General features: G+C 41.5%; 2 protein-coding genes across 3 annotated transcripts in view; one reads left to right on the forward strand and one right to left on the reverse strand.

The window, feature by feature from the left end:
- stat2 (signal transducer and activator of transcription 2) overlaps positions 1-6,478 on the forward strand; it is a 14,357-nt gene extending 7,879 nt beyond the window's left edge. The window contains exons 17-24 of one of the 2 annotated variants that reach the window (XM_071916540.2): positions 195-330; positions 1,020-1,072; positions 1,165-1,256; positions 1,393-1,532; positions 1,679-1,867; positions 2,697-2,751; positions 3,016-3,107; positions 4,181-6,478. In XM_071916540.2, the coding sequence (XP_071772641.1) occupies positions 195-330; positions 1,020-1,072; positions 1,165-1,256; positions 1,393-1,532; positions 1,679-1,867; positions 2,697-2,751; positions 3,016-3,107; positions 4,181-4,404 (981 nt within the window). In that variant the 3' untranslated portion in view covers positions 4,405-6,478. The remainder of the gene's footprint in view (positions 1-194; positions 331-1,019; positions 1,073-1,164; positions 1,257-1,392; positions 1,533-1,678; positions 1,868-2,696; positions 2,752-3,015; positions 3,108-4,180) is intronic. The other variant, XM_071916541.2, reaches the window with a different exon arrangement.
- A 383-nt stretch (positions 6,479-6,861) lies between these two features.
- On the reverse strand, positions 6,862-10,172 carry gpr84 (G protein-coupled receptor 84). Its single transcript, XM_071916548.2, has 2 exons — positions 10,112-10,172; positions 6,862-8,662 (listed from the first exon to the last, which is right to left on the reverse strand). Exon 2 carries the CDS (start codon positions 8,652-8,654, stop codon positions 7,392-7,394), a length of 1,263 nt encoding a protein of 420 aa, XP_071772649.1. The 5' UTR covers positions 8,655-8,662; positions 10,112-10,172; the 3' UTR covers positions 6,862-7,391.
- Between the last annotated feature and the right edge of the window lie 1,268 nt (positions 10,173-11,440).

An 11,440-nucleotide genomic window follows, 5' to 3' on the forward strand; every position in this document is an offset into this window, starting at 1 on the left:
TTACTACAGCAGAACAAAATGGAGCTAATATCGCGATTCATTTTTCTGCCCCACGATACGTATTGTCCCATTTTTGCATTTCGATATATTGAATTTCGATATATCGTCCCATCCCTACGTACTGTTGTTGGAAAAGTCAGTGAGAACCGATCAGAAATAAATGTTAAAATGTTTGTGTGTATGTGTACCTCTAGGACGTCATGTTCTTTGCCAACTGTCCTGCGGCCACTTGGGAGCAGCTTGGAGAGATGCTGAGCTGGCAGTTCCTCTCTGCCACCAAACGGGGTCTGGACCCTGCTCAGCTGGACATGATTGCACATAAACTCTTTGGTAACTCCAGCTCTCTACCCTCTCACTTCACTCATTTTCATGATTATCCTCGGGTGGGGACTATGGATCGGGCTGCGTCCATCCATCTGTCTGTCAGACGTGGCATCTCAGGCAATATCTCAGACACTACTAGTCTGATTTTAATGAAACTTGGAGGGATGATGCATCATTGCACTGTGTTGCAGTATTTAAAAGATTACACTGATCGGCCTAATGGGGGCGCTATGATTACAGGCAAAAAGTTTTAACTCAGTATCTCAGACACCACTGGTCTGACTTTGACGAGACTTGGAGGGATGATATATCTTGTCACTGATTGGCCTAAGGGATGCCTGCATCATTCATGTGGGACGACATGTCTATTTGTTATTTTTGCACTCATCCAATAGACCATGAGCATGCAGTTGATCGCTTCCAGGTATCTCGTTCCTTCTTTTTCACACCCAACTCTAACCATTGGGTGAATTGGTAAATTGGTACTCCAGGTGCCGGATTTTATGCAGTGTCAGATTGGATTTAAAGACTTGTGCACAGTTCACATGGATAGGTTTGGATGGATTGGGAGGATTGCGCAGTGTCATTCAGGAAACTGACATCCCTTGTAACGATGGTATATTAGATTGTGTGTGATCGAGCGAGGCTTGTCAGTAACATTGGGCGTGTAATTGCTTTACTTTTTATCCCATCAGGAAAGCAGCAGAACTATGACACCTGCAAAGTTGCTTGGTCAAAATTTAGCAAGGTGAGAATCTTGGGTCTTCATAATTTCTTTTGTTTTTGTTTGTTTACTGTTGGTGTGTGTGTTTGTGACCTTTTCCACCCCCTGTGCTACAGGAGAGTTCTAATGCCAGCTTCACTTTTTGGGTGTGGTTTGATGGCATCTTGGTGCTGGTGAAGACGTACCTTGAAAACCTGTGGAGAGACGGGTATGTGCACTGCGCCCAGTCACATATGGGCAAAGTAGAAATTTAAATTAAAAAAAAATCTGTTAACCTCAATATTATCTTAAATCCCAAGAAATGTAATGTCTTGTTGGAGTAAGGACTGTCCTCTTTACTGTAGCTCCATCATGGGCTTTGTGAGTAAAGCCAAAGAGAAGACGCTGCTGAAGAAGAAGCAGAGAGGCACGTTCTTGTTGCGCTTCAGTGAAAGCATCAGAGATGGAGGGATCACCTTCTCCTGGGTGGATTACTCCCCAACTGGTGAGATGCTGTCATTACAAAATGACAGCTGCACAATATTTTTGAATTATTGCCATGTAGACAGTAAAGAAATGCAGACAAGCTGCCTATCATATTTGCTATAGTCACCTTTTCGTCTACATATGATCCTCCTCTGCCTGTTCTAGGTGAGCCTGATGTGAAGACGGTCCAGCCCTTCACCAAGGTAGACCTCTCCCAGATCCCCCTCCATGAAATCATTAGGAATTTCCAGATCCTTGAAGCAGAGAACATCCCAGATAACCCTCTGCTTTACCTATATCCTAACACCCCCAAAGAGGAGGCTTTTGGAAAGTACTACACTGAAAAGAGCGGAGGTGAGGACACTTGCTCATACATGCATGTTGCTTCTGTTTTCATGGATTGATCAGTCAATCCTTGTGAACATGATCTGTACTTTAACAAAACCAGATTTCAGAGAACAAACACACAAACCTGTGTTGCCATCAAGTGACACTTTCAGGAGTTCAGGAGTGACTAGTTCAAAGCTCCTGCTTACCTTGCAGGTAGTGTAGACATGTCAGTGAGCAATTATTGCTATCTTTGTGAGGAGAATCTGCAAAGTCATCAGCTGTTCCTTTTAATAATACCGGTATTAACTTTTTTGTATAGTACTTTGCTAATACACAAGCAAAGTAGAGGACAGCTGCAAAAACAAAGACATAGCCATGGGGGTTGGATATGGACCTTGGTTAGGATAAGGGAAATTTATGCTTCCAATTCTGCTGTAACAGATTGGTGCCTTTATACAACTAACATGATGGTGCTCCATAGCATTTTCATCGGGCCCGCCTTATTTCTAGCGTTCTTTCGTATGCGGTGTCCGTGACGTATCGCACCCTGTGACCAAGTCGCAAGATCTTGTCTGGCTGTTAAGTTTTCCTCAAAGTTATTATAAATGGATCAGCTTCAAAAACTGTTGCTTGATGGCATTTCAGATTAGTGTCTAGGCTCTTCTGGTTCTAGCCTTGGGGAAGACTTGTTCACATTGGGCTTAAAAACTGGCCAAAATCATAAAATTGTGAATCATGTTTAAGAGTGGACTTTTGCTTCGCAGCAGGCATACAGTAGATGAATTTACACTACAAAGTACTGTTGGTGGTGAATACGACATATTGCATCACGGCCAAATCCATTCTCTTTCAGATGACAGTCCATACATAAAGTACATCAAAACCAAGCTGATGTTTGTTTCAAAGGAGTAAGTATATTATTTATTTTGCCCATTCCTGGTTCACAGTATCTTGCTTGTTTGAAAAAAGATGAATTCACCCATAAATAAAACCCACTACCGTCCACCATCCACCAGTCTTTGTTTCCCATATATTCTAAATACGTGCTTTTTCATACAAAAAGCATTAAAAAAACTGAAAATGCATCATGGCTTCATCTAACAAGTAGTGTACCTACACCCCTTTATATATGAGCAACTGGTTGTAATGACTGTTTGTCATTGGTCATGTAGGAACACACTGGAGGTTAAGTCACCCATGTATTCTGACATGGCAGAGGGTGAAGGCCTGGAGCCAATGAATGGCCTGTGTGAAGAGGCAGCTGGTGAGTCATGGCTCTCCTCGCTGTCCCACCCATTTGAAAACCCGATCAAACAAATCCCTCTCTCCTCATCACCAATCTTCATCCTGCCCTCTGTATTCTGGCCTAACAAAATCTCTAAGGAAAACGCTTCATTTCGGGGGACATCTATGAATTTGTTTAACTTCTAACAGAGTTCCTGCGGGGCTACTGAGCTGCTTCTGCTGCATGCATGTGCAGTGTACAGAACAAAAGGTCTAGCAGGTGTGGAGGTGACTGGGCTGAACTGTTACTAACCATTTATTTGATTTCATAGATTTGTGATGCTGCATGGCTACAAGATTCTTAATATGAACACTACCATAAAATATCCATTCAAATCTATTAAAAGGCATTTGGCCTTGAATTAAAAAAAGCCAATTCCTGAAAATCAAGTTCTCTGCAGGTAATTGGCTATTGTTTATCACTACAGCTTATTATAATATTATCATTGATTGTGTGTCTACACACACCACTCCCCTCTCCCTTCCTTCCTTTGTATCAATTGCAGGGTTCCTATTGTTAAGGATTAAGGAAAACCAGGAAAAGTGATGCAATTTGAAAATTGTGTTTTTGACTGCTAGCAGATCCTGGTACCATTTGAGTTCATGATTACAAAAGCTCCAAGTGATAGTTGAAGCTTACAACAAGTACTATTAAGTGCAACAAATGGAACAAAAAAGCATTATACATACATTGGACATGGATGATAAGAGATTAGTCATTGAAATTTTGTCATTTGTTATGGAATAGTCATTGAAATGTCACAGAATTTGTAAGCTAAAGTATCTAGGAACCCTGCACACAATCCTTTATTCTTCCATGTGTATGTTGCACAATATCAAACTCTTTGCTTTGCTGTCAAGTTCCTACAGTAGCGGTCTGTACTGTCTTGTCTGTAGTGGTTATTTTTGGCCTAGCTAGTACATCACAACTTGCCACTCTCAGTAGCCACTGGTCATTTGCCCAGTGAAAGCAGTTTAGCACCAGAAACCAACAACCTGCCCATGAAAACAGAAACAGTAGCCCGCTCTTGTCGTCTTTTTCTCTGCCCTCAGGCCTAGGTGGGGATCCTCATCCGCTGGATTCGCCCCTGAGAGCTTATCCTGATCCCATGCTGTCTGGCAGTCTGGCAAACCAAGAGGATGAGTTACTCCAGTATCTTAATAACCCCAACATCTTCAGTCCATCTGATCTGTTGTCCGATGACCAGGGGTTCCCTGATCTCCGTCTAGGATTTATCTGCCCCGCCCCGCAACCCTGTGGAAGCACATACCAATAAGCATCTAGTTGTACACCTGTTTAACCAAACTATATCATTCAAATTCATCATCAGCTTTACTCTTAGCTACTTACATTGCAACATGCACATTACAAAGTTGTAGCCTACGTAGTTAAACCAGCGGTAACCCTAATAGTTTTCTCTGAATACTTGCAATATTTGACGCTTTTGGTGTAAATATACATTACCATCTGTTTCTCTTCTTGTGAAATGCTTGATAGTTAACTGACATGATACAGTCAACATTTAAGAGTGCCATTTGCAATCAGGATAGGAATGCTGGTGTGCTCTTTGAAATCATCTTTGAAAACATACTAGAATATTCTAATTATAATGCCCCAATTTATTAGGGATTCAAGCCCGTAGGCCTGAAACCCTTTTGTTTCTGTTAGGATCCTCCCTTCTGCCCTAAAACGATCTGTACCTCATGGACCATAACTCCTACAGCAGTCAAATTTCAAATTTCCCCTGCTGCTCAGGCAACAAAAATTACACTACTTGGCCAGATGGTGGTGCTATAACTTTATGTTTTGTCCAATAACTCCTGAACCGATAAATTTTTTCCCCCTCAGATTCCTTGGCTCAAGACAAATCCATTGCACATACCAATTTTCATTTCCACCATGAATATTTTTTCACCCATTTTGAATTTTATGCACAACCTATTTTTTGCTATTTTACACACAGCATATATGGACCTCCTAGATTACGGCTGTTACTCAGAGTTTCGAAAACCCAAACCGTTTGGCCGTGGTACAGAAATGAATTTGACAGCAAAGACGCGTAAACAGGTAGTGAGGCATAATTCCTAAACACTTGATGCCAGAGCAACCAAACTCCAGATAGATATTTGGGATGGACCCCAAAGTGTGATGGACCACATTTGGTCACGCTCCATATCACCACCATCAGGCCAACCTTGCAACAGCAACTATTTTTAAAAATAGCTCCTACAAAGTTGCCGCACCACCAGATTGTACACACAGCATATTTCACCTGCCTACATCATCTTTGTGTCACAGGATTTTGATACTCATAACCGTTTGGTCATGACACACAAAGGAAGTTGACGACGAAGATGCACAAACAGGAAGGGAGGCATATTTCCTAAATGCTTAGACCACACAGGCTTCACGTAGGCCTATCTGTTTGCAAGGGGCCCGAAAGTGTGTCAGATGACATTTGGTTATGCTGAATAGCATCACCGTCATGAGAAATATGTCAGCAACATTTCACCTGCAGTTGCAGGACTGTGACCGAAATGTTCTATCGTTGAAATGTAGGACTTTTACATAATGATGATTGAAGCTTATATTCTCACTGTCAGATCAGATCATTTGCCCCATAGATTTGGATCCCACTAATGTCTGCTTGCGGCTATATTTCAGTTTTCTTATTGGTAAAACTGAGTAGGTCCAATTTCATCAGACAGTATATTGAAGACAGAAAATAGATAATTAAATGAGCTGGACTCATTCGACTGAGGTGCATGCTGCCTCCCAGGCACCTGTGCCCGACCCCTCAACCACCAGGGGCCCCATATGCCCTTTTTGGTATGAAATTTGCATCTTACATTCGAACCTTGGGTTTTTCCAGATAGCGTGTCTTGGAATGTTTTAACACCTATCTTTCAAGCTGGCGGGAAAAGGTTTATATAAGGTATTTTTGAGTACTTTGCACTGACTGCACATAATTTATAGTTTCATTGCGAATTGTGAATCCCTTTGTGTTTTTTTGTTTATAATGCTACCATGTATTTTGGACTGTTCACACAGAATAGAGTTAGATGTATTAAATTCCATTTAAACATTTGCACTTTCTCCCTTCTGCAGTTCCTCCCTTTTATATGCTTTTATATCCATTTTGTTCAATTATAGAAAACTGAGATATTCTTGCAGGCAATAAAAGGGAAATGCTGAGTGGGTGATTGCATGTTCTGTTTACTGATTACAGAATGATGTTTATGAACAGATGTGATGAGTCTTTTTATTCCATGTGAGACTAATGTTCACCAGAGCTCAACATTCAAGGCTCAGTTGTTATTCTCTCTAAATTAAACATTACTTTCACACGACTTGCATTCCTGAAGTTGTGCCTTGGACCCACGTCTGAAGGCCTGATTTTGGACTAAATATGTCTTATTTTTGTTAAAACAGTTTGCTAATCTAGTTTAAATAGGTAGTTGGTATAGCAAGGATACATCAATATGAATCTTCTCTGCCTCTGCTGATATCCACAATGTAATGCCCCCCCCCCCCCCCCCCATCACAAGTCTTGTACTTCCGTTTTTACAGCTCTTAAGGGGGCAATATGGAGCTTAAGACAAGCACAAGTTCCTCTATTGCTGAAATTAGATGTTTTGTTAGGTAGGAATATCCTGCATGAAGTGTTTTTGGTGTTTTTGTAATATTGGGGTTTTCCGTATCTTCTAAGTCACTGCAATACAGACATCTAGAAAAACACACATAGTGATGATGCGTATTTGTTGCTCAAAAGACATTACTCAACGGCACAAGATGTACTGCAATATAAAATTCTTTTATTTACAAAAATACATAAATAAATACCACTGTAAAAGCAGACATGAGTAGATTCTCCCAAGCAAATCCTCATAATGACATGATGGTGATAATGGAGACAGAAGTGAAGAAGAAGAGGAGCAGGCCGAAGTGTTGGTAATGCAACCTAAAATCTAATTTGTGAAGGTTTTATTTATTTTTATTTATCAGATTTATTTTGTTGCCACTTTATTTTGTGGCTCTTGCAGTGACACCTAATGTTTGAAGCCTTATCAAGATAAATGACTTCTGTGTTCACTATGTGACAGCAAATTCCTTGTGTACACATTTTGGCACAGCGAGGTAACTGAAGAGTAATTTATGGATGAATGTAGCACTACATGTGTCCTCTGTTTCATGAGAATATCATACAGAGCTTTTATGGGGAGCATCATTACTTAAGTTTTCCATAAGATGTGTGCCGGCACCTCAGGAGCTCCGAACCGGTCGCCGTGTCCAGAGGCAGGTGAAGGGAGCCGCAGCCCTCCTGAGCAGCACATAGTAGGCCTGTCGAAACTGGCGGTTCATGACGGCGTAGAGCAGGGGGTTGATGCAGCTGTTCAACCAGGTGAGGTTTGCACAGAACATGTGCAGAGCCTGGGGGACGCGGTTATGCTTGTCGGCTATGTTGAGCAGGAGGAACGGGACAAAGCAGAACACAAAACACAAGAAAACAGTGAAACACATCCGTGTCACGCGTTTAAATTCCCCATCATCTCCCGAGGCTGAGGAGCGGGAGGAGGCTGCAGTGGTGGGAGCAGGTGTGGCCGGGAGGGGCTCAGGGTCGAGGGCAGGGGGGGGCTCCTCGATCCCTGATGCATGTGAAGCTTGGGCAGAGCCCAGGGCAGAGTGGGAGGGCTGGGTTTCCCCAGGGGACTTCTCCCATGTGACTCCACCCTTGTTTTGGGCTAGTTCCCCCTGGCTGCTCATCTCACAAATACATGTGTTGGCCACCCCGCTCCCCACACCACTGTCTTCGGTTCCTTGTATCGATGAAGCTGGTTTCTTCCTTGATGAGCGGCGGCTGAACCTGTAGCGGATTAGAGCTTGTGATGCAACCTTGACGCGTCTGTAAATGAGGAGGTAGAATAAGCCAACACAGCCCAGGCCGATGAAGAAGTAGAAGAAGAGCAGGATGGTGGTGTAGGGGCGACCCTTGGTCCGGTGGAAGCTGCAGGTGCACACCTGTGGCACAAACACATAGACAGGCCAGAGCGGGGCGAAGCTGGCCAGGCCCAGCGCCCAGGTGGAGGGCAGGAGGAACGTCAGGCCGCGGTCAGAGAAGACACGGTCAAACACGGCCCTCTTCTCGACCAGGAGATATCGGCTCACCGCTATCAGACAGAGGGTGATAATGGAGACAGAGTTGGAGAGGAAGAGGAGCAGGCCAAAGGCGCTGCACCAGAGTTCGCCGCCGCGCCATCGCAGGTGTAGGTAGGAATCAACTGAGATGGGTTGCAGTATGGTGCAGTACAGGAGATCAGCTGCTGCCAGGTTGATGATCAGCACGTTGAAGCGAGTCCTCAGACGTGGGTCCAAGGCAAAGGCCAGAATGGTCATCAGGTTCCCCACCGTGCCAGTGACGGTCACGGCACACCCCCACAGCACGGCGAAGTACCGGTAGCCAACCACCGAAGCATGGTAGCAGGAGAAGGAGTCATTCCCTGAGTACTGTGTGACGTTCAACAGCATTCTGTGAACTGACATAAATAACGTTGGATTAACTCATTTGTAATGTAGCGTCTGTTGCACATAACACCTTCACCTTCTACTCACAGAAAGTTAGGTTTAGATTTAAAGTCACAAAAAAGACAAAAGTTTTACAAAATATACAGAGCAAATCTTTAGTGGTGACATCATTGTGTACCAGGAGGCCTACATAAAACCACCATAGACTTTTGAACAACCCCGCCTCTCCGCCCCTCCCATCAAATAAAACTGTTTCTCTCCCTAACTGATATCCCATTGATTTACACCTTTGAATGATCCCTATGTCCCACCCTAATAAAGCAAGATGGTCTCAACATGCGGTTTCATTGTGACTTTAAACAGAAACTCCCTCATCAGGGTTTCTGCAGTACTTCAGGTAGAGAGGGAAGTTGCAGGTGATGCAGTGCCATCTCAGGTCTCAATGCTTTGTCACTTCCTTTTCAGCAGATACCTCTTGTGTTGTGAGAGCTGTCTGTGGTCTTTATGGCTTCAGCAGTGAGCCTCCAGCATGTTCCATGATGTGATGTTTGGTCACATGTCTCTCTGACAGTAACCGCTGGCGTATCTGTGTTCCCCTATTCCAGTTAAAGTCTTTATGGTTTCTCAGACAGAACGATGTAACCTGATATTATGTAGGCCAGTTGGGGGACATGGTGAGAATTTACTAATTGTTTCATAATCTGCTCAATAAAACTACCACATTATATTTTTACGGTCACATTTTAATTATAAGAACATTTTCCAAGGGGTTTTCTGGAGATTTGGGATAATCTAATGCTGTCTTTGCTCATCTAAAAATGCTGTCAACTGCAGTGAAATTTCTTTCTTTCTTTCTCTACATAGTCCAGCAAGTATAAGTTATTCCAAGACATTAACTACCATAATTATGTGATGTAGATAGCACTGAAACAACAGTTCACCCAAACTCCTAAACTCGCTGTTAAAGTTGAATGAACCTCTGGTTATAGCCTACTGGTTAAACAAATAAAAAGTAAGCAATGTGGTTGAATTGAATTTTAATTTAATTTGGTCCAATCACTATTCCCTGTCTTATTATAATATCAGAAAAATAGCTATGTATGCCTTTGGGATAAGTCTTGGAGTAAAATTGCTGTCTAGTTTAACTTCATTCACTCTTTGAAAGTATATTTGAGCTGAGCTGTCAATCTGAGCTGAGTTCTGCATTTAGATTGATGGCACTCAATCTGTGAAATATTTAATATGATATTGTTGGACAAAGATTTCCAAAGCCATGCAGTTTATCTCAACATAGGTATGACTGATATGTTAAAAAATAAATATCCTCACTGAAGCTTTAAAATAACTAACACTACTTGTGTTTATAAGTTATTTACATTTATTTACATTGTAGTCCATTAAGCCCCTCTTTAAAAAATTAAATAAAAATAAAAATAATTAAATGCTGGTCCACTTCTCACCTTAACGTTGAAGTATTCTGAAATTCTTCTCTGTATACTGTAGGTGTAGAGCAGGTCATTCTCTGCAGTGATGTGATGTTCTGTATAAGCAGCTTCCTGTTGGCATTTCATCTTATATACTTCCTCATGTTGCCCAAGTTGCTTCGTCAAACTGTGTGTCATTTTATGAAGTGGGTTTTCCTATTTGAGTAATCTGTCTCTCAAATCAGGAAGAAGGATTTGTTCATTTCCTAAATGAAGACAGGGGCACTGAATCAGCTTCACAAGCATTGTTAGTTGTTTTAAAGCCCCAATATGGATATTTTTACTATATCAATTCTATTTAAATATCTTATTACCTTTACATGTTGTTATAATGTCAGAACTTGGGATTGTATGTCTGAACAGCAGGTGGACTTGACTACATTAGATAAGGTGTTTTGATAATTAGTATTTTTACAATGTAAAACAAGTTGTATGTGTGTGTTGTGTACATACAGTATCACAGTACTAAACTACTTGTACAACTAAATAAATTGGTGATTAACTGTTATATAATGCCATGTCTCCTGACATTTCAATAAAATGGTAAAGAATTTACCAATCAACATTGCTTACAACCATAAACTCAGTTTAATGATTTTATATATAATTTATTTTGTTTATTTTTTTCAACAATAAGGAAGCTCCAACATTTAGCTCTTTTCTCTCACTTTTTTTTTTATAATAATCTACATATACAATAATGGTTCAATACACTTCTCCTAAATAACAGTTAATACATTTGTAGACATATTCTTTTTTATTGCAGTTACCAAGAGAAGTTAGCAGGAGTGCTGTAAGTATTGCTACAATTTCCACTTCCTATAGCCTCCCTCTAATGTTTCACAAACTATAAGAGTTAAATGACATCAGGCCGTCACAACCCGTCACAACAGTGTTCACTGGGTTAGTTTAGGGTCAGGTAGGGCTGGAGTACATGAGGCAGAGCAGATAAACACAACAAAGTCGGGTCATTTCCCTGTTCGGAAAGTCATAATTTGTCCCACTACAGGCCTATAATACTATAAAAAAGTTGTCTTTGTTTTTTTTTTGCATACAACTATTCATCACTGCTTGTGATGCAATTATGAAAGTGAAAAGTTTGTGTGCGTGGTCCTTTTTCTTCCTTCTGTAACTTATGCTGGTGTCTTTCATCCCAGTGTTTTCCACACTCCTGTTATGGGGTCACTGTGGTGAAAACAAAATGTGTATAATCAAATGTGTATTTACGTCATTGCAAATACCTGCTGCTATAGTCACAGTTCAGCCATCGTCCTAAAGTGTGCTCACAGTGTTGAAACGATTCCA

This window comes from Centroberyx gerrardi, chromosome 5 (assembly GCF_048128805.1).
Source record: "Centroberyx gerrardi isolate f3 chromosome 5, fCenGer3.hap1.cur.20231027, whole genome shotgun sequence".
Classification (NCBI taxonomy): Eukaryota; Metazoa; Chordata; class Actinopteri; order Beryciformes; family Berycidae; genus Centroberyx; species Centroberyx gerrardi.